The sequence below is a fragment of the Ixodes scapularis genome, unplaced genomic scaffold (genome assembly GCF_016920785.2).
Source record: "Ixodes scapularis isolate PalLabHiFi unplaced genomic scaffold, ASM1692078v2 PGA_scaffold8__174_contigs__length_109621045, whole genome shotgun sequence".
Lineage (NCBI taxonomy): Eukaryota > Metazoa > Arthropoda > Arachnida > Ixodida > Ixodidae > Ixodes > Ixodes scapularis.
Window position 1 is genome coordinate 43932098 of NW_024609883.1, and position 27768 is coordinate 43959865.

A 27768-nucleotide genomic window follows, 5' to 3' on the forward strand; every position below is an offset into this window, starting at 1 on the left:
GATCTTTAGAGGTGTGGTATTTTCAGTGCACAATAGTACAGATCAGGTCCATGGCCTTTGCATTATTTAATAACCCTTTATTGACGACATACAAAAATTGCCTAAAACATTTATTTTTTAAAGTTATAGCTTCGTTGCCTGTGGGCAACACCAGGCATTAGTCCGAAGGTGACTTCCTTGCACAACCTCAATGGATCACTTTAAAATGTCAATATTTGCACATACGATAGTCTCAAGTAAAACGGTCGCCTATCGTAAAATATTAGTGGCAAGAGAAAAAAACTTATCCATATTTTTCACTGTTCTGCCAAACTTTTTTTTTTTTCATCAACAATTAGCCTATTTTTTCACTAGATGGCACTGTAGTTTCGATCTTCAAGACTTGCCAGACTAGTAGTTTAAAAAAAATGTGATAAAAATAACTATTAAAAAAGAATTATGTGGTTCAAAAATTTATTACATGGCCTGAAAGCAACATTCGTCAACAAAGGGTTAATTTGCTTTACCCTCAAGGCCCAACATTATGTACACAACTAAGACTAGGTATGCCACTGGATTCAGTCACAGTTGCACAGAACAAGCCTTCACAGAAGACTATCGGTGAACGTGGGACAAGCAATACACAGATGCAATGACTTCTTCGCTTTCAACACACGTTACACACTTTGATGGAGTGTCTAAGTGCACTACAAATGCCACGATCAATGGGTGCTTGGCGACTATAATAGGGAATGTTCTTGGTGGATTTGAGGCGTTCCATGATCGTCCCTTTAGAGCAGTCGATGCTTGCACACATGAGACGATACCAGCGAAAAGGCTGTCTGAAACAGCTCTAAATTCACCGAGGGAATTTCCCATTTAAAAAAAAAAAAGTACTACACTGGTGGTCGTTTCCACAGAAGAACCTATGACGCAATGTCCACAGCAACAAGGGTCCTACTAGTCTCGACGGAGGAACACCGTCCTCGTTTTCACGGTCCTGCGATACACGGCCCACCCGACGAGGACTGCGGGAAGGCAGAGCGCGGCCGACACCACTTGGAAGATGAGGCGGGGTGCAAACACCGCCCACACCATGAGGTGGCGTCGCAGCAGCAAGCAGGAGCCCATAGTGCTGCACACCTGCACGCCGAGCAAACCGAAAGAGATTGGGCACCTGTTGCTTCGCACACTGGTCGTTCTAGTGCCCCTAAATTAAGCAACGCTTGGAATATCGGCATTCCATTCTCGAGAAAGAGACTTCTACTTTGCTTTTTTACACGCACCATCAAACTTGTCATTCGCAACCGAAGATCGGCAGTCGAGGATCGCAACTCCCAAGGTCGCTTCGAGGTGAACCCTGGTGGCAACAACATGTAGGAGAAACGACCAAGATGGAACATCACCCAAATATGTTGGGCCTAATTGGCGATGCTAGTTCGGGAAGCTCGGGCAACACTGTCTAAGTTTTTGGAGGGAAAAGTGTTTCCTGTGATTTCGGACAACTAGCAACAGTGATACGATGGCCACAAGAAGATCGGGAAATAAAGTGCCGCTACTCTAAGCATGTATTCTTGAACTTTTCGATCTCAAAGAGCCTCTGTCTAGCTTCCATGAGAGCCGAAACCCCCCCCCCCGTCTCAGCGTCGATGCAATAAAGCGGTATACAAAAGCCCGCAGACCTTGTAAAAAAGAATGCACATAGTAGGGTTGCTTGGCTCATAATTATACATTGAGGAATGGTGCTCTGGGGAACCCTTGGGGTGCTCTGGGGTACCCTTGAGGGTGCTCAGGGAACCCTTCAGGATGCTCTGGGGAATCTTTGAGGGTGCCCAGGAAACCCTTCAGGGTACTCCGAGGAACACTTGGGGCACTCGGAAAACCCTTGAGGGTGGCCTGGGAGACCCTTGAGCATGCCCTGGGGAACCCTTGAGAGTGCCCTGGTGAACCCTTCAGGGTGATCCAGAGAAGGATTGAAGGTTGTCTGGAGAACCTTTGAGGGTGGTCTGGGGAACCCTCTGGGTTTCTAGAAACCCAGTTTGAGAACCCCTGCGAGTCTAGAGGAGGAAAGGAGGAGGTTACTGCACCTGAAGCAGGAGCAGGGCAGAGTAGCAGGTGGCGGTGCGCACCATCGCTTTCCGGTCCAAAGGGGAGGTGACCAGCAGGGGCAGGCTGGTGGCACAGAGCAGGGGGCCTGCGAAGGTGTTGGCCAGCACCTTGAGCATTCCCAGGGCCATGGGGGGCCCCTCCAAGTGGGCTCCAACAAAGGCTGCCTTCCACTGCACCGTTGAGAAGGTCGTCTGGTGGCCCGTGGCAAAAAAGCCCAGCTGGCCCAGCAGCAGCCAGCTCAGTGCAGGGCCCCAGGGGTCTGCAAGAGGCGACGGATGGCTGCTCGAAACTGTCCCAGTAAAGTGACTAGAGTGCTTTGCTATCAACGCAGTTCCCTCTTCCGGCGGCTAAAATTGCCTCAAAAGGGATTTTCTGATCACATGACCGGCCTGAAGGGCAAGAAGTACCCACCATTCAAGCCGATTTTGTACAAAAAATGTAAGCCTTGCCCCCTTTTTTTTAAATTTTCGTTTAACACAACTTTTTCCAGAAATAACTTGACATGCTGCTTCTAAAGTATACAAAGGCAGTTCACTTCCCCTACATTTGAAGACTCTTCCCTCTTTTTCTGCGTGCGGAAGCAGATTTAAATAATTGAAGCAAGGACGCAATTACGGCAGTTATTTACCTGCCTCGGCGTTGACTATTTTGTGGCGGATAGATGAGGCTGGCGCGGCTCCCAATGCCGTCAAAGCTACTCGCGCAAAGCGCATTGCTTCATTTGGCGTCTCCTTCATGCGAGAGCACGTGCAAATGAGACGGCTACGTTAGCCTCAACAATGTAGCAGGACATAGTCATTGCAGACTCTTCTCACAGATCTCTCGTCGCAATTTGTCAACATTCGGAGACCACTTTTGATGCACGGGCGGGACGGGACGATAAAGGCGTCGGCCGAAGACACGTTTCTCAGCGCTGTAGTCTCGGCGCAGACCCAATGACCGCAATCGCCGACGGGGCCGAAAACGGCGAGAAGTTTTGGTCATCCTGCCTCCGGCCCGAGTTTCCTGTCTTCAACATTCCTTGGGCGTAACAGAATTTTCGTTCGTTCCCAAATTTTTTTATAACAGATGTTGCGTCCTTTACGTGGTGTCTATATTACGCCAAAACAATACTGATAGGCCTCGAGTATGATGGTGATCTTGATTCACCTATCCTATGGGTCCGTTGGGGTTTTACGAAGGAGCATAGACGCATCCGGCGACTTTCTCCGAACTTGCGTCTGTCCGTTGGGTTCTGCGACCTATCTGATTGGTTGACTCCCGACGTCCACACTACGTATTTAGAACTTCGATTTGTCCCTAGGGTGGGGATTCTTGAGCTCTTTGATGAACAGGATCCCTCCTGCCCTTGGCATACGTGCAATAGAGCGGTATGGGAGACTGCAAGCCTAGTAATCAAAAATGCGCACATTGAGCCTGTTTGGCTTACAGTTGGCTGGCAATGGGCGACTTAGATCTGCTAAAATAGCGCTTAAACCGGACAAACACTTTACATCAGGGACGGGGACGGTCGAGGAAATACGAGAGCGCGGGGAACCCACGAGGGCGCCCTGGGAAACATTCCTAGGGACCCAATTCAGTGATGTGATTGGCCTAAGCCATTTTGGAGCAGCCAAAACAGTGTTTCGGAGCAGAAAAAGTTACTTTTGGAGCATATATTCTTAGAAAAATAAATATTTGTTTTAAGTGCTGGAAAAACGAAGGGCACAATGTGTTGTGTTGTGATGTGACGTGTTGGGGCAGAACTCACTGCTTGTGTTTTTGCTGCTGAGACATCCCACAAGTATACAGTGCCGTAGGCGTTACCGAGCAATTCTAAGAAAAAAAACAAACAAAAAAACTTGCTATTGTTTTACTGGTTCCCGACTTGGCAGATTTTTATAAAAAGTAAGCAAGTGTAAAACAGTGGATTGCAAGCATCCCGGCTGGTGCCTCTCGTGCAATCATGTTCACATGCACGTGAGGGCAACTTTGGCAGGCTTGCATTTACACGTGCCTCGTCGCGCGAGCGGAGACAACGGCTGTTCGACCGAAACCGAAACCAGGCCACTCCGCTCCGTCGCCAACTGGTTCCCAAACTAGTATGCAAAATGTAACTGTCCACCATACGACAATAAACAGTCCAGCGGCGCATGCTTGCCAGGCCGGCAGGTGAGGTACAGGCTAAACACACAGAAAAAAAGAACCTGAACGTATCGATGCAAGACATTGCGAATCAGGGTCAAAAAGTTCTTGGAGCGCTTTGTGCAGCGACTGAACTCGAGACAAACAAGCGCGGTGTGCGGGTTCAGCGTGCAGACATTGCCTTCTTTGCTTTAGCTCACTTCTCGTCATCAACTTTCTTTCGCAGCAGATTTTTCACGTACCGGGGTCCCTCTCGAAAGAAGCTTATCGGGAGAAACCTAGGTAATCAAAACTTCGCCAAGCAGTCATTAAGTTAAAGAGGGATTTTTATAGCAGCGTATGATTTAAACAAGAGCAGGAAAGTCTATGTGTTTCAGTTTAGAAAGCGCCATATCTGCAGCGGCGTGGGGACGGCAACACACGACGTTGCGCGACCACGGCGACTGGTTGCGCGAGTGCTTCAGCTCACAAAGTAACTCTCGCCGCGCGGCATGTCTGGCACTCGGCACACTAGGGCCCGTTCACACTCTAGTGACCGACTTCGACCGAGAGAGACCAAACCGGTTTTTAAGCCTTTTGCGACTTCTTAGGACCGGAAGCGATGCAGTGGAGCTGGTCCTAAGAGATCGCAAGAGGCTTAAAAACTGGTCTGGTTTCTCTCGGTCTAAAGGCCCGTTCACACTCTTGCGACCGTGTAAGACCAAGAGACATCAGACCGGTTTTTAAGCCTCTTGCGATCTCTGAGGACCAGCTCCACTGCATCACATCCACTCCTAAGTCGCAAAAGGCTTAAGAACTGGTCTGGTCTCTCTCGGTCTTACTCGGTCGCAAGAGTGTGAACGGCGCTTAACTCGGTTGCAAGAGTGTGAACGGGCCTTAACGTCGGAGCGTCCGCACACACCTGCGCCTATCGCTAAAAAAATTAAAAAAAAAAAAAGAATGAAAAAGACGCGAGACGAGATTGCCGAGACAACAACAACGCGAAACGCGGGATGGCGGGAAAATCATGCAAGACCGAATAGACGACTGATGCAGGGTACTTTGCGTCCGGCGGCGTCTTTTGAGTTTAGTTTCATTTTTGAAAGCGACCTCCTTTGTCGCAGGCTTGGCGCAGATTAGCCATATTTTGGCGAAATGTAGCAGGATGTAGCAGGGTTAGCCCCTTGGCGCAGTTTGGCGCAATTGGCGCAGCAATCGCATCACTGCCAGTTTGAGAGCCCGTGCCCTAAGGAAAACTTGCCCGTAGCACAAAGAAAAGATTCCAGACCGGGGAATTTAAGGACTGCCCTCACCTGAAGGCTGCAGCAGGTCCCAGAGGCGGGCGCAGCCCAGCACAGATGCCGCCAGCAGGCAGAGGGCGGGCACATAGCTCTCACCCGCCAGCGCGAACAGCGGCAGCAGCGCGCCAGCGGGGGCAAGCAGCTGGCCACCAAGGGTGGCGGGAGGGCAGGCAAGGGACAGCACCAGCACCGACAGCGACAGCACCATCGTCAAGTTGGGAAGCAGCTCCTGCAATTGCGCAGTGGCGCCGCCTCAATCGTCGGCACCAAACACGTCATGAAATTCGGGAACTAAAAGCCCTAGGGCGGACACTGCAGTGTGCTCGTTACAGATGTAGGCTTGAACGAGTTTCTTGATGCCGGTTTCGGTGGATCGCATCTCGACAAGGAGCTTGAGACGGACAGTGGTGGCCACTCTAATACGAAGTGCACTTCAACTGAGGAACTGCCAATGGGCAATATGCAAAATAGCAGCACCTCCAGTGGTTTAGGTGCACTCTGGGAGCAAGAGACTGTCAGTGGGTAGTTTCGGTTTGGCTGGGTTGTGCATCTCTAGTGCATCAGTCGTCTGCTCTCGTCTCCACACCGCCGTTGCTCACGTCGCTGTGAATTGCTTCACACTTACGCGTGATGCAGTAACTACCCTTTTCTTACCGCAACATATTAAACACAGCTAATAACGAAACAATTACGACTTTGCTGGCATGGGAAGCGAGCAAAAACACCGCAATGGCGAAGTCAAGTGAACGCAAATCGACATACGCCCAACACCGTGCCAGCTCACTGCATGCATTTGTTTGCACCCTTGAGAACAACCACGGAGACTAGTACTCCTAGTTTTATAACACCCTTGCTTGGCCGATTGCTATTTTCAATTAGGCTAACGCAGTACTCCAGAAACCTCGTACTAGAATGCCTTCAAGCACAAACATGCACCTCTTGCTACGCTGCTGTGAGGAAATTGACCACGGGAACAAGGGTGTTATAAAACTGTAGTACTAGTCTCGGTGGCTGTTCTCGAAGTTGCAAACAAATGCATGCAGTGAGCTGGCGCAGCATTTTGCATGAGTCTATCTGCGTTCAGTTGACTTCGCCGTTGAGGCATTTTCACTCGCTCCCCATGCCAGCAAAATCGTAATTGCTTTGTTATTTGCGTGTCTGATACGTAGCGACAAAAAGAAAAGTGTACTTACTGCATCGCGAGTAAGTGTGGAGCAATCCATGACGACGTGAGCAATGGCAGTGCGGAGACGACAGCAGACGACAGATTCACAACCCGGTGAAACCAAACTGAAACTACCCGTTGACAGCCTCCTGCTCCCAGGGTGCACCTGAACCACTAGGGGCGCTCTATTTGCACATTGCCCATTTTCTTACGGCGAAAGAGCAGTCGACCGTCTGCCAGCACGAACCCCGGAGGCCGGCTCACGTATTTATGCTAGAGTGCGCTCGAGTGCATTCTGTTTGCTTGTAACTGCTCGCGACGACGAAACAGAGTGGTGCCCTCTGTCGGGCGTTCCTGAAGCACTTCCAACGTGTTTATATCACTACACTGAGAGTTTCTTGCAGCATTCGCGAGATCAAATGTATGCGCTACGAGAAATAGTCGCTTATGACTAGAGCCCTGCATATCCGCGAATATCCGCATAAACTGGCGGATGCCGACAAAAATTAGACAAATTTTGGCAAGTTGCGGATCGGATGCGGATGCGGATATTCGTGGATCTAGATCTATATTTTTGCCTGGTGGCATTCAGTTCGTCGACTGAATGCCACCGGGCAGTTTATCAAAAAACTTGAGACGTTTCGTCACAAACAACCCTGCTATTTTCGTAACAAACTATTTGCGTCTCGCCTGGATTGCAGGAGAAGGGGGAGGGCCATGGTTTGGTTAGGCGCGCCTCAGTGAATCGCGTGCTAGCTTTTAGCTGCTTAGTGAATAAATGTGTTGTCGACAAAACGTCACAGAAGCATGTGCCCACAAAACGTACAGTGCGACGAACAGTGTGTCCATGAAATGTATGTCCATGAAAATTTGTCTACGAAACGTATCTCCACGTAATGCGTTTCAAAGAAACAATAGGAATCCTAAGAAAGATCTGATTCTCACTGAAGATCGCTTCGGTTAGTGCGTTCCATCTTGTCAAAAATGCTATCTATAGAAAAAGTAAAGAGTGCAGGGCATCAATCGTCCCGGGAAAGCTAGAACATTGGCAGGGAAAGAGCGGAAGCCTTTCTCCGGGCAGAGTGTCGCAGACTCCTAGGACGATCACATAACTGAGATCATTTTTCCTACGACCCGCAGGGTCTCGGGAAGGCTAATCGCTTTTAATATAAATACAATGAAACTGATAATGATAAAAAGACATCCCCTTTCAATGATGACCCGAAGATTTCATTGTACAAAGATAAACAAACAGCTTAAAAAGTGCTATTCTTTTTTATTCATTTACGCTTGATGTTATGATTACAATGAATGCCTGGATTGTAAGTCGGATGTGGTTCCACAGTTTGCGGATGCGGTTCAGATACGGATATAAAGTATGTGGATGCGGATCGGATGCGGACAATCAAACTGTTATCCGCGCAGGGATAACAGTTTGATTGTCAATGTCGGAATAATTTCAAAGTGCAGATTTAGAAGAGCTGGAGAAGCCCCTCTCGCAAAGCTCTCTGCTTGCCGCAATTGGTGGTTCCCCTATCCAGCATTCACTTTGCTTAAGTGGAAAGAGTAGAAGGCTTAGTGGGAGGTACTTGTCCTGCCGTTCTAAACCTGAAACAGACTACAGTCGTGCCTCGCTAATATGAACAGCTGCACAGACGACATTTTTGGGGACAAACTGTGCAAATACGTGCATTTTTGTCTTGTTATTAGGATTGCGCGAATATTAAATTCTTGAATAGTTTGGTCAAACCCGATCGCAACAAACTCTAGTAGACCGAATTAATCCCTATATCGAACACGTGCAAAAATGTTCTATCAGTGTGCATGCAAAATGTATCTCGCATAACGAATTACACAATGGATATAGAAATTTTTCGGCGCCTACGACCACCAGCAAACACGCGAGCTCCGGCACTTCCGACGTTCGGCTTTCTTGCAATGCAGACGGAGGTTCCTCCTCGCCCGGCATGAAGCCTCCACTTAGTTACGCTTAGTCGTGTCTTAGCGCTGTAGCACCCTATCAGGTTTCAAATTTCGTAACAACCGCGGTGCTTTTCAGTCAATCAACTCCGTTGTTATCAATGGTTTTGGAACAGACAGAACTTGAATGTGCACGCAGTCGATGCATAGCAGACCGACCCTCGGTATTGTAAACTTCGCTTCCCTAGGCTTCCTGCAACTTGCCACTCTGTTCTGCAAACTGGTGCGTTTCACGATTCAAGATGACGACGAAGCAGCGGCACATTCTTGAGCTCTCGGACAGAGTGGACATCATTACTGGATAATACGCCGAAACAACACTGACAAAACGAAAAAATATCTAGGCGGGACACGGCGTAGTTTTCAACTGAATGTTTTATTTAGGAAAATGTACAAATGAGAATAAAAGCCAACATGTGCTGGCAGAACACTGTAAGATAAGGTCTAAACACACTTCCTAGGAAACCAGCATAACTAGATGTTAGGCAAAGATGCCCTGGCAACCTACATTGATCACTTGTGATTTTTTTAACTTTTTTTTCAAATTTGAGGTTGAAGAAGGAATATCTGCATATAGCAAGATTTATAAATTCCCCCCATTAGGTATAGCTGGGCATCTCCTGTAGGTTGAATTTGATGTCTACTTTGTTGTCTACTCATATCCCAACGTGAGCATTGTACTTCTTAAAGTCACAGTCCATAAATGTAGCTAAATTAACATAGCTTAGAAATGAACAAGTGGAAGCTTGGGAACAACTTTCACAAGTTCAGCTGGGTTTTCAACTAATCAAGCACGGTGCAGTAGTGCTAGGCTTGGGGCCAAAACCGCTACTCTCACATGCCCATTTGTCGTCATGGACAACTCGTATTACGGATGCTTTTGAGGGATTGGAAGTGTCCACACTTTCGAGATATCGCTGTACGATTTTTTGTGCTCTCGACAGCTAGCCAACCCTCTGGCACCGCCCACCTGATGCGTCCCCAAGATCCTGTTCACTTCTGCGGCAGGCTTGAGCTGCACCAACCAGTGAGCCGCCAGGGCGCAGGTGGCCCCGAGGAGGCAGGCCCTGCTCAGGACCTCCGTGAGGCTCTCTCCACGCGGCGGCAGGCCCTTGAACGCCACACCGAGGGCGCAGAGACATGCCAGGGCGACACGCTCCAAGCCGTAGACGCCAGGTTCTGACGGGATGCGCAGCAGGGCACTCTCCTCGCAGGGGCTACCGTGGTGCTCCTCGCGGCAGCGCCAGAAGAGCGCCAGCGTCCTCAGTGCCACCAGGAGTGCTATTGCGTGCCGCCAGGAGAAGGCCCTGAAGGTGCAAGCGGGCTGCAACGACCCAAACTACGGCGCCTGCAATGCTCACTGGCGAGCTTACTGCGTCCTCAAAAGAGGTTCCTCGATTTCCGCCCGACGACGCATTAAGGTGTCACGCCGTTGCACGTGACACTCACGGCAGATGCCCGTTTTGCCGTAGGTTGCTTCCCAGCTGCACACTACACGGAAGCTTCCAGGGCCAGGAGTGGGATGCCAGAACAACGGCGACGCTTGCTCCTACTTTTCTCCGCAACTTCTACGACCGACTGCCGGGACTGCGACGATCAACAACGTATCACACTGGCTCCGGTGACATTGTTCGTGTCCACCTCGAAACTACTTTCGACTTTCGATGCATGGGCGAGATGGGACGGATGCCAGTCGAATGCAAATCTTGGACATAGTGCCAGCATCCCCGCAGGCAAGCTATGCGCCATTTTTAGATCCGTAACTATGGGCTTCCATAGCTATGGAACTCTGCCATAAAGGGGAGCTTCATCTCGCATGCGAGAGGGAGCGTGCTCTTCGCTACGGTCGGCGACACATTAAGAAAGCAGTAGAAGCTTTGCTTCCGGCGTGTGCTCGTTGCCTTCTGCCACGCTTTGGCTGTTCATGCTTATGGGACTTGGGAGCGATATCGAAGGTAGAAAGTTTTAATGGCGAAGCTCCTTAAGGTCTAGCCTTGTCCGTCCGGCGTCCGTGCTCACATCGATCTTGCTGGTGCTTGTGATCGTGCTCGTGTAAAGCAAAAAAAAAAAAAAAAGATAAAAAAAATAAATGTTTGAGCAGTTGACAGGATTTGAACCTGTGTGGGGAGACCCCAATGGATCTCTAGTCCATCACCTTAACCATTCAACCACGACTGACGAGTAGGGGGCTCTGAGATGTGGTAGTAACTCAAGAACTGGGAATGTCATGGATGAAACGTTGCATGTAGCCGCTCAACGTCTATACAGGAGAGGGCACTGCAGTCAAATGCTTATATAACCACGTTCCATACCACAGATTCTTTTTCTGACATGGATGAAAACGAACGAAAGGCTCGGCATGCTGCGGCTCAGCGTCTACGCAGACAAGCACCACCAGAGCTTCGCCCCAATCAACATTATTCACCACGTGGAGATGCGGTCATTTTTTATTGGAGGCAGAGCCTCTAGTGCATTCTGAACCTGTCGCCGACAGTAGAAGAGACGATCGCTACGAGACATAGTTAAAATAGTCGACTGCCTTCCCTGCTGCATTTCTTGACGGTACCAAACGGCTCTCGAAATAGTTTCAGCCATTGTTCTTGATGACATATGAAATATATTGGCTCTTTTACGTGTAAAATGTTTCTTCAGTGTTTCTGCAAGTATCGAGATGTATTTCGAGTGCTCAACTGCAGATGTTGCTAGAAATGCTAGATTCGCCGAGCTATTTGTCGCCCTTAAACAAGAAATTCCTTAGCGCAGAGCTGCTAGCATAAGGCAGCTGTCGAGAACTGCTGGTGGATGTGAGGGTAAGCCCATGGTAGCTAGCAACTATGCCCTTAGAAACAGAATAGACTCCATGATGCCGCTCAACACTAGACGCTTGCGGTGCGACGACACAGGTACTCCAGTTTAAGTGCCCCGGATGTGTCGACGCCGTAATTGATGGTGGGGTCTCAGTCCTAGAGACAAGGAGCTAGGCTTATTTGGCAGCTGGAGGTGGGCCATGCATAGGCAGGCTGGGATCCTCTAAAGTTGTGAGACATGGTCCACAGGGGAGAGGAACTCACTTGGAGCCTCCTGCGAAACTGGACCACCGAAGCACCATCGAACCCAGAAGAAGCAACTGAAGAAGATGCAACGTCACCTGCAGTGAAAGAGCCACATTGAAGATCCACACTTTCTAAACACATAGAAAGAAGAAGAGTGTGGAAATACTATACATCTTACTACTATTGTATCAGTGCAAGCCAGCACAATTGCTGCATCAGCCCCGCAAAATCTAAAGAACAGTTGTCAGAAAACTAGTTCACTTGACAAGCCACCAGCATTATACAAAAATACAGCAATTCAGTAATATGCTTGCAGACGACTTTCTGTGGCACTTCAGAAGTAAAAAGTGTGCGTGCTTTGATGGGAGCTCAAGATGCCCAAGCACACGTGTGCCCACGGCTTTGACCGCAAAGCCACAAAAAGTTGTCCGCAAAAATAGCACGGCACTAGCACGCCCAGCAGATAAAAAGTGTACACCTATAATCCCCTCTCCTTAGGACATCAACTTAAATGTAGAAGGTCAGAACCTTCCTCTAGACTGTTTTAGTGATTGCCATTTAAAGCTGCAGAAAATTCTGTTCAACAGATATTGAGATACATTTGGGAGCGTTGTAAGGCAAATGTAACCATTGAAATACACTCCAGGCTAAACCCCTGGCTTGCCAATTTGGCACAGTGATGTACAGGGGCGAAACATTTGACAGCATACGGGTTAAAGGTGGCCGAGACGCCGTCTGATTCCCAAAATACACCCGAGGTTCCATGAGCAACGTCAAAACAGACCTTTTACGCCTCGAAAGACTGCCAACCTGACACTCTCGCACTGTTTTCGGTGATCCCGGTTTTTTCTGCCAAAGAGAATGGACCTACAGACTTTTGGAGGTTAAGAGTGGCAGGAAAAGGTCCTCCCACAAAACCCTCCACTCTTTCAGAGTGAAGGCTGGAGAGGAGGAATCACCAATTATGGCGAGCCAACACCAGCTAGATAACAAGGCCGGAGGACTAAATTTCCATTGTTATCTAAAGAGGTAAACGCACGGCACGTATGCTCAGACTTGCCGTCTGCAATGTCACCCTGTCATAAGACACGATGACCACTCCATGAAGCAAGCCCGAAAGCAACAGACTCACCGAGTCCTCGGCCACGACGAAACTGTTCGAGAAGGGCGCGACCAGCCAGCAGGCGGCGCACACTGCAACAGGGGAGAGCGGCAGTGCGGCCCCACGGACTGCCTGCAGGTCCAGGGTTCCACATCCGAGTCGGACCAGCAGAAGCGCACCCCCCAACGCCAGCGCGAGGCCGCCCCACATGAGGGGCAAGTCATACGTGGCCCAGACCTCGTGGGCCACGTGGCGGGCGTCTCTGAGGAACGCCAGGGAGGCCGCGGAGAAGCGGTCCGCGGAACCGGGCCGCCCGTCCAGGCAGGCGTCCCAGAGTTGCCGGAGTCCCGAGAGGCGGGCCGCAGAGTTTAGCGGAAAGTTGGGGACGTCGCCGAGGTAGCGGGCCACCTGGAAGACGAGTGCCATGCCCAGAGATCGACAAGTGTTCTAGTGGACATCTGTAAGACATCTTGGCAAGATTCGCGAGACATCCTGTGGACATTCTGACAAGAGCTGATGTAGTTGCTGGGCCACCTGGAGATCTACCATACCCACTGACTGCCAAGAAGTCTAATGGATGTCTATAAGATAACTTGGCAAGACGTGCAAGACACCTGTGGACATTCCGACAAGAGCTGATGTAGTGGGCCACCTGTAAGATGTGTAGCATACCCCCTGACCGCCGAGACATCTACTGGACGCCTGCAAAACATCCTGAAGACATTTTGGCAAAACGTTATATTGTCACGTGCGTCTCTGAGCAAGCGCGCCCGTGGCCGGGTGGTTATCGTGCTTGGCTCCCAGATAAAGGGCCGAGGTTCGATGTCTGGCCGCGGATGCACCTTTTTTGTTGTTTCTGTAAATTTTGCGTTCTGGTAAATTCCAGAACCCTGTTGCTCATTCGACGTCCGAATTTTCTGCGTGCCGAACCTTCCACGCCGATTATTCCAGAACCCCACACGTGTACATAAGGGGCTCCCCGTGGCGAGCCGCAATCTGTCTTTCACCAGCGCTCGATCCAGCTGTCATGCCGCCTTTGACACCCACGATGCCTGCATTTCTGTTTTGGTTTTGAAGACAAGTTCGCCCCTATTAAACGTTCAGTCACTCCAATAATTCGCCGCCTCATCATTTATCATTCGCGACAATATAGCCTTGGACATCTTGACTTGTAGATGTCTTCTAGTCCAGCTGGTACACCCAATGGCACCACACACAGTTCTGCGGATGTCCTCAGGACGTCCTACAGTTCTATGTACATCCTGTAGATATTCACAGGGCATCAACACTGCCTGGAATGCCAATTGTGGGCTATAAGACGTCTTAACATATGTCTTACAGACATCTGCTAGACAGCTTGATACGTTGTACACATCTTGACTAGCAGCCGTCTTGTAGCTCAGCTAATTCACCATCATTTTGAGCTACACATGGTCTTGAAAGGGGTCCTGTCAATGTGTACAAGACTTCTGCAAGACATCGATGCTGTGTAAGACCAAAAATGATGGCGCAGAAGGTTGCCACAAACCGTCAAGAGCTATATATTGTCTTACCAAGATGCCTACAAGACATCTTCACAAGGTAATGTCCCATAGTGACGCTTCCTAAATGCCTAGGTAAACACGTCGGCCAAACGTCTAGCAGAGATTACTGCAGACATCCATAGCTCATTCTTGCAGGGGATAGCGAAATTCATCAAGTTCCCTGGCCTTCTTAGGTTTACACTACCGAACAAGAGCAAGTTTCAAAGATCTGCCGACAACCAGCAAACCCTAACTGCGGCTTCAAGCTGCACCTTCACAATAAGCTCACTCTTCTTTTCCTTACCTGCTGGACGTTGAGCCACAGGGGCAGCAGGTCCCCAGCACGGGAAGAAACAGGGAACACCTGGGGCATCAGTGTGCCTATGCTCGAGTAGGGAATAGGCAACCCCAGAAGGAGGGCTAGAGTTGGCACAAAGTCCACTTGCACCACCTCATCCGTTTGGGCAGAGCCCTAAAAGGAATAAAAATGAAGCTTGCAGACGATTTCTCTCCAAGGGTACTACTGCCATTGTCTCCATTCTGTAGTAACATGCGCTCTGTTTTGCTTAAAAAAAAAACAAAAAAACATTCCTTGGTAAAAAAAAATAGGTTGCATACTTGTGTACACATCGGAGAAGAGGTATTTAAACACCTCGAGGAATAGCACTTCCCTTTTGTTGTCCCTATCATAAAATAACTTGGAAGTATAAACTCTACTCAACACTACCAGTAGACAGTCTTGGGAGAAAGATAAGAGTGCCCAGTAAATAGTTATGCACCAGATCTAGGCATAGATATACTTGAATTGTTCGTAAACTAAAGGAACACTCAAACAGACAGCGGAGAAATTTGGCATTGGCACTCGAGCTGGGAGTGGTTGAAACAGACAGGTGCACGATGTGAGTATAATTTTTCTGACATTCAATGTTGCAGTGGTTTGAATCGGAGCACTGCAAGGTAGGGAATTTCTTGGAGCGGCCCGACAGACTTTCTAGATGTGAGCCCAAGCTCGGCGCGACTGCTAATAATTGGCGACTCTGACTTCGTCTTACACCACACAATGCCAAACAATCTGAAAAATACCTTGTCCATTTGTCAAATGACCATCCTCAGTAGGAGGATTGGCAACAGGGCACTTGTTCACTTCAGAACGTCATAAGCAGGTTCGAACGGGTGATTTAAAAATTCACACGTAGACAAGTAAATGACAGTTAAACACGAAAAACGTTAACCGAAGAACTCCAACAAGGCAATCCACAAAAAAGCTCATTCATGCCCCCAAAAAAGAGAAAACAAGTTGAAAGTGTGACGACCTACCACGGTATTTGAACTGAAAAAATATTCAAACTGTGGTCTTCTTAGGTGACACAAAACTGAGCTGTTCCTTTTCTTGGTTAAAAAAAATGCTAAGGGATACTGTGCATGGTTTCTGCTGTTCCCTTTTCTTCTGTTAAGTTTTGGTTTCTCTCATGAAAGAATAAAAAAGGTGGGGCACTAAAGCCTGACAGGCCCCACGTTACAGCAAAGGTACCTAATGCAAGTTACTCTTCAGATGTGGCATCCACTGCGAGAAAGCATCGAGGCCCTACCTACACTGTTGCGGTGTGTGCTTCCGTCAGCGTGGAGGAATGGCTTCTTTGCGAAGAGAAACAAGACGGCCTCCAATTCGTCCTCCGTTTCTCCGCCATGATCACCGTCCGTTGTCATTCCATGGTCGCTCATCACCACAAGCAGTGCATCGTCGGGCAGTAGGGATGTCACATTTCTGAAAAAGTGAAGCCTCGTTAGGGCCAACAATATGTGAGACTTAAAACTACGAAATAAGCTTAGCTTCAGAATAAAAATGCTCGAGTCATCCTGGTGCATAAAAGGATGGTTGCCAGCCTATCTGAAGCTTCATCTGAAATCGCTGGAAACAGTTTTCGATGCTGCGCAGGGATGTTGAAAAGGTCCACAACGAGCAAAATGAAATTGCCTGAGGTTCTCGACACCATACGTTAAGTTCAGAAAATCACATTTTTGAATTGTAATGGTTGCCAATTGCTGCCACACTGCACAAAGCACCAAAATGGTGGCACCCGCAAGAAAATCAAGGAATCGAGTGCCGATACTGGTCAAAAGTCAAATTTTGGGGTTTTATGTGCCAAACCAACGACAGGGACCTGGCATGCCGGAGCGGAGGACTAGGGATTCACTATGATTATCTAAGGATCTTTTCATATGCAACCGAAAGCTGTGTTACACGGCGCCATCTCCGCAATAAGACTCTGTCAGATTCTGGGCACCACGGGCTGGTATCGAACCCGCCACCCGGGGATCTGTAGGCCGGCGCTTTGCCTCGGAGCCACCGAGGCGGCTTGTCAATACTAGCATAGATTATTTAGTAGCTCTAAAGAGACCTTCACCAGACCAATGGTATAATCGATAGCAGCACCATGGCTGGAAGACGTCATCAACCCAACTTGTTGAACGTATGTCGCATGCTCACAAAGTTGGCCAGTAGCAATGAATTCACCAGAATATCATTTGGCTGCAGTAACTAAAGCCCCTTTAAAGGGACACTGACCGGGTATTTATGCACGCCAAGGTCTTTATTTGAACATGACCTATAAGAGTCCAACAACCCAGGAAATAATTTGCAGCTCGAAATTCGTTTTCTTTCTGCCCAAAAACAGCCGGTCGAGAATTGGCCAGTTTCGGTCGTGCTCACTCTCTTTTCTATAGTCACTCGGTGTTCAAACTATGTGTACCAAATAAATTCAGTCGTGGGTCATCTAAGGAACACATCCAATATTAAAAATAGAAACAAATACGAACCCCACTTTCATGGCTTCCAAAAAAATGCAAATAAATGGATCTAAAAAAAAAAAAAAAAACATATTCTTGCATAGATTACAGGAAGTACATGTACACGTCATTCTCGATACGGTGAAGTACTGCGGGCTGAACAACGCAATGGCGGCACACGACAGACCAACATTGCAATGAACGTGGGGCCACCACTTCAGAGCTGTCGTTCGTGGTACTGGCCAATCTATCTTCGAGCAGAGGAGATGTAAGTGTGAAACACTTGTATCTCCTCTGCCTACCCCCTCGACGTCACGTGCGCAGTGACGTTGAGGGGGTAGGCCCAGAGTTCCGGAAAAGTTCTCTCTTTAGAGCCATCAGTGAGCAGCGAGAACTCATCCGCTCGCGACCGCGTGACCACGTGCAGGCGGGCGCCACGCGAACAATATGGTGAAAGGAGGAAAGTCTCATCCAGGTCCGGCCATACCCGTCCAACCCTGTCCCCCTCCTCCTCCGGCTTCTGGCAGCTGTTTGCGGTAGCAGAGAGCTGACGGTTCTGTGGACCTAGGATAGATGGCGCCACTAAAACTCTGTATAATAAAAGTTTTGTCGATGATACCAGGTTTTTGACGATGTTGGAATGACAAGATTTATAGAAAAGTTAGCTTTTATCAAGCAGGTATTCGCACAACTTGCTATCTTTCTACAAGACACCCCATTGACGTCACGTCGCGTGTTTCTCATGGCCACCGCTCGCGGCTGCAGGTCGGGGAATATTCTAAGTTTTGCCTCACTATTACGCGGCGGAATCACAACATTTCGATGAAAGGAGGTGTGTTTTCTGTCATTTGTGACAAGGTGAACAATATCAAAAGCAGAAGATGCCAATTCTTTCAACGTTGAAATCATTGCACAGCTCCTTTAACGCACCCGTTGGAACATGCATGGCAATGCTCATAATCACGTCAGCCTTTGGCTGCGCTCAGGAGCCCGACGTCACTATTGCGACGGATTTGCATGCCTTGATAGCCAATTTCGAAGCGTTCGCCAGAATTGGATGCTTGAAGCAAAAAAATATAGCCATCCGCTCAAAATACAAACATGCAATCGTCATTTACGGTTATCATAAATCATATTTCACCCATTTCGAAAAAATTTTCTTATATTTTGATTTTCGTTTCTGTGTGCTTTTAAGTGTTTTTGTTTGTCTTGCAAGTAGCGTCAAATATGCCTGTGCTTGAGACCTGTGCCTCGTGCGGCGCTTGGAAGCAAATGGTAGCGCAGCACTGAAATGTGCGGCTCTTGTAAGCAAATGGCAACAGGGCACTCGCTCTGGCATGTGTCTCGCACGTTTGCGCACGGTTGTCGGTACTTGTAAGAAACACGAAGCGTGGGTTTTATAAAGAGGCTTTAGCAGTGACAACACACCGTATGACATTGTCCAGCTGGATCAACTTGGCAGCCATCTCGGGGTGGTTCTTCCCCAGCCAGTGTCCGCAGTGGTCCACACCGAGGAAGTGAGCCACCAGGACATCCCAGGTCTCCGGCCGCTCGAGTTCGGGGTACAAGTGCTTCAGTATCCCATTGTCCACCGTGTGGAGGTCCTGCCGCAGCAATAGCCAATAGCAAGCCTCACGTCAAGCTCAAGGCCTTAGAGCCACATCGCTACTTTCTGAATCGCACGGTGTTGACTAACCTCTACGACGTCAAACTATCCCTACTAAAGCCGTAAATGACCCTGCTCCTTCATTCCGCTTCTTTTTCACGCAACAATGAGGAAGAAAACACACGAGCGTGTTATGTGCCGGCTGTGTTAGTCATCCCTTCAAAGACAGGCTTGCAGTAGGGAAGGATGACTTTACTCTTTTGCGAACAAGTGCAAGTAATTAGGCGAGTGATCGACGTAAAGACATCAACAAGTCCTCCCAAACTCAGTTTTAAATCCACCGTGATTTATCTTGACCCCCAAAGCTTTTTTTGTGTGTGTGTCTTTATATCATCACTAGTGGTGTCAGGAACTTTTGCTGAATCGAATTTTTAGGTCGAACTTTTGGGGTTCAACTGGTTGGAACCGGTTCGGCGAATTTTCTAACCTTTAACCAGATTCGACCGGTTCGACTTGGTGGACAATGTGGCCAGACCTTGATACAAGCATGTGTAGGTTTGGAGAATTTTTTTTTGTTTTTTATGCCAAGGGTTATTTTAATTTTATGAACAGTTGCAATTAAAAGAAGCTAATTCTTATCACTGAAGAAGTTAGCTTAATTTTTTGTACTGTATTAACTGAAATAACCAACAGTGCTGCCCTTAATTCATCCCTTAGCCATCACCATCCAGTCCGAAGCCAACTGGCCAGCCTGTCACGCATGCGCATAGCAGTCGAACCTGAGTGGAACCTTTCTCGAACTTTTCACAAGAAGTTAAAAAAAGTCGAACCTGGTCGAACTTGAACCTCGACCGGTTCACGACATCCCTAATCATAACATTATAAGCTTCTTCCCTTCCCCGTTGGTATAGACAGTTTTACTGAAAGAGCGCGAGAGGGAAAAAGGGAAAAGGCTACCGGCACTTTCCCCCTCTCTGGGTCGTTAGAAAGAGTGAAAGTGCCGGATGAGAGGCTTCACCGGTGTTGGCTGTCTGCAGTGCCCGAACTTAGTTTATTAAATTCGGAAACTTAATTAGAGCCACGGGCTTGGATGGCGACAGTCCCCCGTCATCGGGACACCATTGCTTGGTCATAGGGTGCGCGAATAACGACAGAAAGCATTGAATACTGTCCGAGGACAGTATTAATTTGCATTAAAAAATCTAATTACATGGCCATACGCATTGGTGAATCCACAAGGCACCGTCATTCTATGTACATAAGAGAGCCATCTGTTCGAAACGATTGCTTCAAGTATAGTTTCTTTCCTAGATCGATTATGGAGAGGAATGCTCTGCCAAATGGCACTGTCAGCCTAACCTCAGTTAATGAGTTTGTTAAAAACGTCGAGAGCTTAGTACTTTGTCACACGTCGTAAGTGTTGATTAATCACGATGCTTATCTGGTGTTCTACTCCCACCCTCAGAGTCCATTCCCATTATTTTTTTCAGTCTTGAGCGCATCAAATGCTGTGTCATTGCCTGTCTACTCAGCAAGTCATATAATGGCAGCATCTTTTTTTCCTCAGGCTTTTTGTTGCAGCATGTATTAATATTCTCTGCCACCGGTCTTTTTGTTTCCCCATTTTTTTTTCTTCATTGTGTATTGTTGTGTGCATGTATGTGATTTACTGCAGTGTATTACCCACTCCTGTAAAAGTCCTGTCTAGGGCTGACAGTATCAATAAATAAATAACAATAAATAAATGTAGCTTGCAAGGAATCTGGCAAGGCGAGAGCAGCTGCAATGTCTTTAAGCTCTATCGCTTTCCACATGACCCCGATCTCCGGCGGCAGTAGGTTGCATCCGTAAACCTAAAAAATGTTTCCCCAACGCCATACAATAGAGTGTGTTCAGAACATTTTGCGAGTGGAGCACGCACCGAACGCTGTACAGCCGATGAACATTGGGTACACTCGCAAGGTGCGTGCGAGTTTTCTCGTAATAATTGCTGTTTCAGCTTGCAAAATCTTGTAACTGAATTTATCTTAATATTGATATTTTGCAATGGCGACATTGACTCGATTTTATCATCTACAAAACCTAGTTGAAGGCTCATTTCTGCCGCCGGTTGTGGCTGGAAATTGTTGAAAAGTTAGTTCTACCGGTTTTCCTGAATTGCGATCTCCTGCGCGATACCAGAGAGCCGGCAAAAGCGCTCCTTGGAGCGGTGCTGGTGGGTTGTTTCCGTTGATTGGGCGCTATGAAGCACTGGATATTCGTTGCAGGGTACGTCTCGCGTGTCACGATCTGCGTTTTCGAGCCCAGTGTGCACGTTTCTTTCTTCGAGTCATGGCATCCGCCAGTGCGGCGACAGGGGGAACAGTGGCAGCGAACGTGCCAGCGATAGAAATAGGAGGTGAGTACTCAATTTATTCCATCAAACAGTGAAATAATTCGTGGCTGCTTTGAGGCTTTCTGCAGTTTGATATAAGTACATATAGAATGTCTTCGTCATTCATCCACAAGGAAATATAAGAACATGAACACGCAAGATAAAAGCAGCACAGCAAAACTATCGGATGCAGCTTTGTGTGTTTACAAAAGTTAATTGAGGTTGCCGTGTCATCTATTGCTTGTTGATTACTAAGAACAGCTACGTTGAAATAGGTCCATTGCAAGCAAAAATTAATTTTTGGTTCATCAGTTCCAGGCACTTGCTTCGGCATTCAAAATTTATATTTTATTTGCACCTATGTGCGCTGTGGCAGTAAGTCTTTCCGACTTACTGTCACGATCCACTGCCGCCGGAGACCAGGGTTATGCGCAAAGCGATGGAGCTTAAAGGGATATTTCAACGAAATTTGAAATATTCCCGTCAAGTTCAAAAATAGGTTGAATATGATCCACAATATCCGTAAATGACAATCGCACGTTTGTATTTTGATCCTGGTGGCTGTATTTTTCGTTATAAACGGCCCACTCTGGCAAGCGCTCGGAGAAGGCCCAGCTTGGAGCACGTGACATCCAACGAAATCGTGACGTAGGTCGTCTCAAGACGAGCAAAGCTACGGCGAGGCTGACGTCGAGAGGACGGCCTAGTCGTTCCAGCCACCGAAGCGGCTGCTTTTGTACGAATTTTGAGTGATGGGTTAGTCTTCTATAATCTTCTAGGGGGACAATAGCGACTTCTGCGACACACAAAAGGGATTCTCGGGAAGAGGGGAGTTTTTCCTTCCCCTCTTCTTTCGTCGTGGCCGGATTCGAGACAACCTCCGTCACTAGCTGTCAAGGTTCCCAGACGAGCATTACAGAAGAGGCGTTAGCGACATCCACCAGGTGCTCTTTGCTAATCGTTTAATTCGTTTTAAAATTCCTTATCGAGACTTTTTTAACAAGATATTGGTATGTTCCATGTGATACTGCTTTTCTGAACACATATAGACCAAAAAATGAGCGCCGAAATTTTGTTGTAGTATCCCTTTAAAAACATTGCAGCCGCACTCGCCTTGCCGGATTCCATGCAAGCTAAATAGGTCCTCGGACAGTATGCGACGCTTTCTGTCGTTCCTCGTGCACCCTATCACCGAGCAATGGTGCCCCATGACCGGGGGACTGTCGTCATCGAAGCCCGTAGCTCTAATCAAGTTTGCGAGTTTAAAACAGAGAAGAAAGCGCGAACGAAGTTCGGGCACTCTATACACCCAACACCGATGAAGCCTCTCATCCAGGACTTTCACTCTTTCTAACGACCCAGCGAGGGGGAAAGCGCCGGTAGCCCTTTTCCCTTTCCTCTCTCGCTCTCAAAATGGTGCTACCCACGATAAAACGGTCTGTACCAGAAGAGAGGGAGGGGGGAAAGATGTTCAGCTCTGCTGCAGATTCTGGGCCGTCGACGCCGCCAACCCGGCTCCCCCGGAGCGTAAATGGGTTCTAAAGTCGCTCACCTTAACCACGAAGGACGGGAAAGCGTAGGTACGAGAAAACTTGTCCGGAAACAGCTTGGTCCAGGTGTCGTCTCCCATAAACACGGTTCGCTTTCCCCTCAACGAAAGCTGCTCGACGAGGCTGTCCTCGCGCACGTCCGTCTGGTAGAAGTTGGCGCCGGCATCGACGAAAGTCGGCAGGCTCCCGGTCGTCAGCCCCTTGAGCCTTTGCAGGGTTGTCGTCGGCGCGTCCGCGATGAACTTGACGAGTAGGGCGTTGTTCGGACCCCCGCTCGCGATCAGCTCGGCGAAGACGGGCATTTTGTTCCGGTACCGCTCGCTCTCGTCCCACGGTGGCCCGTACACGGCGAACTCGTGTTTTAGGGCGTCCACAAGCAAGATGACGGCCTTGTTGAAGCGCGGTGGATACCAGCACGACGCTTCGGGCAGCGGACTCCCCGCTGATCTGTACAGGACGTCGGTACAGTTGCTGCGGCGCTCGATGATGCGACGCTGCAGGAGGAAACCGCAGGAAAAGATGCATATGCCGCAGGCTGAGATGGCGACGGCTAGGAGAGCGAGACGATACATGGTGATCGAAAAATCTTGAATGCTCGTTCACACGCCGAGCTAGATGCCGATGAGTGCGATGAGCCGGTAGCTCCGTGCGTGGCTCCGTGTACGCTGTTGTGTTGAAGCTACGAGCATGAGCTTAAAAGGACCGTCATTTGGCTCTAAAAGCAGAAACTCAATTAGTTAGCGGGGAACTATGGAAAGAATACGATCACAACCAATTCCCTTCCATTCAAACTTTGCTCGCTTCACTCACGTTTGAAGAAAGACAGAAAAGGGGATGGATCTCAGAATGCGTTCGTATGCTCAACTTGGCGAGGTCGAAGAGCGAACAACGAAACTGACTCTAGTCGTGACCTGTGCAACCTGTGGTCGTGACGTAACGTAATGTCGTGAGCTCACGAACGTGCCAAACTCGAACACGTCGTAACCGTCCATCTTGCATGTGTCAAAATCGCATTTACGCTAGCGTCAGCTAGCGTTGCAGAGGCTGGTGCCAACGTGCTGGAGCAATATCACGTTTGCCACTCGCTCGTCGTCATTCGCCGATGAAGTTCCAATGGAAGTTCTTTAAAACCCTATTCAAGTCGTGAGACTTGCTGTTGAAAACACATGAAAAACCTTTTTGGAAGCACAGTGCCGCAGAAAAAAAGCACATATCGTCGAAAGCAAGTTTCGCCGGTCTCGCGGCACGATCAAAGCTTCCTTGGCACGCCGAAGCGCTATCAACGCTGCGTCGCTGAGCGCGCTGAGCCTTCGCACGCTACCGAGCAAGAATCGGCGCCGCGGCAAAGTTCTGAAGGTGCGTCCGTGTGTAGCGCGTTGATGTCTTGATCGTCCAGCTGTTCCGGCGAGTTGCTGTCAATAAAGGGAGGAAACAGATCTGTACGCTTGCTCTTCCGCACTATTAACCATGGCCAGGGTGACCCTGGCTATGTTCCAAGTCTAACGCTGTGCAGCAAGCAGGGTTGCCAGGTAGTTTCTAGCTCAAACCGCCAAATGCCAGGCGACGTAGCCCAAAAGTAGCCAAATGGAAGAGATTCATGTAACCCAAAAGTAGCCATACTCTGCAGAGCCCAAAATATTGTGCGCTGGAATGTGCGAGCACAATTCCAAGGCACTGCGTCCGCCTACCTAGGGTTTAGGAGCAGCTTGCAAGCTCTACAACATCTTGAAATGTATTGAACGTTTTATTTCAAGCACAAAAGTACAAAAATTTTCCGCACGCGTTTCTACAGCCGCATAGTTTTGAAACACTCGCTCGTGCCCGTTTTACTTGCCTCATACGTGATTTCCTAAAACTTCTTCAGTAGAGTTGATGTCCTTACAGCACTCGTTCTTGCCAAGGAAAGCAAACTTTACATGGAGGACGTTTTGAAGAGTTGGAAGGGACATGCTCTTCCATAGGCCTGACTTTGTGACGGACACGTGACTGAATGCTCTCCCCACGTCAGCATTCGACATGGATATGATGGCAAGCTCCAGTGTTGCCAGGTCTACTGATTTATCAGTAGATCTACTGATTTCGTTCCGGGTCTACTGATTCACTGAAAAACAAGAAAATCTACTGACTTTTTTTTTAGTAAACATATTAAAAATTTATTATATGGCCCCTTCAGTTCCCAGTGCCGCCCATCAAAGGAAACTCATAATGTCCCAGAATTAAAAACGAAGCACTGGCTAGATGGCCCAGAAGCCCGTCCTATTCGAGTGACGTAGTCGTATATTCATCTATCTATTCACCCAGAGCAGGTTCGACGGTGACATCCGGGCCAGAATGGAGAGAGTTTGGCTAGTCTATGATCTCGCCGTAATGTCTCTCTCCCGAGTGAGCCAATCAGCCCGCGGCGCAGAGCGAGAGGTGTTTGCGCATGCGCCTGAACTCTCGGCTGCTCCTATACAATCTACTAGAATAGGCAACCTGCAGTGCAGTTTGGCGCTACACGTTGCGCCATCTAGCGGCAGCCAAATAAAGAAACTGGGTAGGCCAGGACTACGCGGGTCGCGGGGGCTGCGGGCGGGCGCATCCAGAAACCACGTGTGAACGTTGCATTTCGGATCGGCGTGAGTGTTTCTGAATCCGTTTTTCGTAAAAGGAAGTCCCAACTTCACGTCTTTATAACCTCACCGGGTTCCTGTGACATCTCGCCTACTCGTGGAGTTCTTCCAAAAAATAAACATTGCTATTGCTGCATGAAAGACGGCCACAGTCGCGAGGGTGACTCAAGGATCAAACTTCACCGCTTCCCCGGCTTCCCTTCGAGATGTTGGGAAGCGACACGGCGACAGAAGTGGAATACTACAGTGCGGCGCAACAAGTAAGTGAATTTTACAGAAACTGTTGGGAGGGAAGTGAACGGAAATACATGTGCAGGCTTGGAAAGTGGTCGGACGAACTCATTTTGCGGATTACTCGGCAAAATAACATATTTATACAAGTTGTATTACGAGTCGCTTTGACAGCCACATTAGGGAAATACGATAGGAACAATCGGGGCGATTGTTGCTTCGCTGTGGCGTAGAGAATCGGGCGATCAGGTCTTCAAGCGAAAGGCTCGTCGGTCCGTTCCGGCACTCCTAATGCATGCCGTTCGGCACGCGTAGTCGCAACCAAAACCTTCCAAACCTGCTAGTTTTTAAATAATAGATTTTCGTAGCACAAAATTTTGTTTCTTTCAGCAACCAAATTTAATGCTGAGTCTGGTAACAATTGTGACGGCATGCAGAAAGCAGGATAGAGAAATCTCATGCGAAACGTAAATACCCTTCTTACGCGTACACTTCGTTGCCTGTCGCCATTTTACACCAGGCTTTGCAATGTGCGTACGGTTCTGTAGCATGCAGAGTTTGGTTCTAATTACCCAAATTTTATTCTAGTGTGTGTGGGCGTCGGGAGGAGAGGACGGCCGAGCGAGGCGCGAGCGGGGGCCAGCCGGCGAGGAGCCTGCTGCGCGAGGCTGGGGCCGGGCAGGAACGATAGGGCCGTTCTGGCTGGTCTGGCCCATGGCGATTCCCGGGAGCATTCCACCAGCGAAGTTCGGATCAGGACCGACGGAAGCGGCGAACCCTGACCATACTGGCCTACTCCATGACGATCCCGGAGTGGTTCCGCAGCGAGACCCTGGCAGTGATAGCCCAGAACAGCTAGCCTACGCAGCGCTGGCGTGGGAAGGGCGATCCGCAGGCCTGGACACGGGCTCCGACTGTGAGCTCTGAACGACGGGAGACAGCTAAGGTCGGCGGGTCCGGAGTGCCGGCTTTCGAAGACGGGCAACCGGGATGTACAATAAACCCATTTGTTGTATTGTGTCACTTCCTGGGAAACGAGCCAAGCACAGACCGATCGGGCGCCTGACGGCCACAAGTAGTGAAGACAACTCAAACGTGTCCAAATGACGACTCTAGAGTATTCTCTCAGCACTTGGACCTAGCAAGGCTCCCGATTAAAAAACCGCATAAAAGAGCCAGGGACGCAGGTACACACGGGGACTGCTGAAATCAGAGTCGCCGCCGCTCGCAAAGGCCCGACGGGGAAACTGGCCGCCCCAATAACAGAGACGCCTCCGCTTGTGGCGCTGAATGCAGTGCTCTCGTGGCGCCGCCTGGCCATTGCCGGCTGCCTATAGCTTCGAGTTGAGCGGAGAGAGCCACAATCTTCATTCATTCGTTCGGCGGAATGCATGGGATCGACATCCAAATTTCAGTTATTTTCTTTTATTTGGCAGGCTGTGGCAAGAAAATGATATAATCCTATTCCTCGGTGGCTTAAAAAGCTAACGAATGAAGTTTCGCCACGTTTGAACGCAAACTTTGGGTCAGGCGAAAAAGAAATAAGCCCGTACCAGACAACGCGTAGCCTCAACAGTGCTCCGGACCAACAGCGTTGCTTCAAAAACCTTCCACAGCCCAGTGAGGAAAGATGGCAGCATGCAGAGGACTTCCATTGGACATGTTCGCGCGCACTTGCCGGAGCGTCTTGTTTCGGTTTGGTTTCAATAATAGCGACAGGTGAACGTCGCACTGTCGCCTTCATCTGTGATCCCAAAAGTGCCTCAGTCTCGATTCTAAAGAATAATCCTCGAAACAGTCAATAATGACTAAAACAAAAACATTTATGGTGTCATTTTAAAGGGGCCCTCCAACAGTATTTGAGCGTCGACTTTTTTTTGCGGTTTCTACACGCTAGTGGTCCCGGAAATCCAGTGGACAACGAAAGAGTTTGAAAATATTAGCGCATCGTATTTTAATTTGACAACTCGGAAACACCTCCTCCGACGGTGGCGCCGTGAGGTGCCGAAGGCGCGCGCATAACGGCGCTCCCTTTCACTATACGTCACATTCTCTGGGTTTCGTGATTGGCGAGAGCCGACCCAGGAATTTTGAAGCGAAATAAAGTATATCACACGTTAACCGTCATTATTTCACTAACAAGTTATTTTTATAGAGCTAATAAAGTTGCAAAGTAAAGTTCAAAAAGGGCGAAAACAACGCCTCGTACGCCTCGTCAGAGCGCCATGCGCGCTTCCCAGCGGCGTCCGCGACGTACCATCGCAAGCAGACGACAAGTGGTCCGTGCAGACAG

The 27768-nt window shown here is 48.8% G+C and overlaps 1 protein-coding gene across 1 annotated transcript; it reads right to left on the minus strand.

The window, feature by feature from the left end:
• Window positions 1–436: 436 nt before the first annotated feature.
• Window positions 437–24122, minus strand: LOC8028655 (GPI ethanolamine phosphate transferase 3). The gene is made up of 10 exons (XM_029967158.3): window positions 22635–24122; window positions 18531–18706; window positions 15909–16080; window positions 14620–14787; window positions 12823–13200; window positions 11709–11785; window positions 9608–9944; window positions 5505–5721; window positions 2067–2347; window positions 437–1122 (listed from the first exon to the last, which is right to left on the minus strand). Exons 1-10 carry the CDS (start codon window positions 23202–23204, stop codon window positions 940–942), a joined length of 2559 nt encoding a protein of 852 aa, XP_029823018.2. The 5' UTR covers window positions 23205–24122; the 3' UTR covers window positions 437–939.
• Window positions 24123–27768: the final 3646 nt, after the last annotated feature.

Coding starts and splice junctions, on each gene's coding strand:
- LOC8028655 (XM_029967158.3), bottom strand. CDS start 23,204: ATGTATCGTCTCGCTCTCCTAGCCGTCGCCATCTCAGCCTGCGGCATA. Junction 16,081..18,530: donor CAGCTGGACAATGTCATACG/GTGTGTTGTCAC, acceptor TCACTTTTTCAG/AAATGTGACATCCCTACTGC. Junction 14,788..15,908: donor GAAGCACACACCGCAACAGT/GTAGGTAGGGCC, acceptor TATTCCTTTTAG/GGCTCTGCCCAAACGGATGA.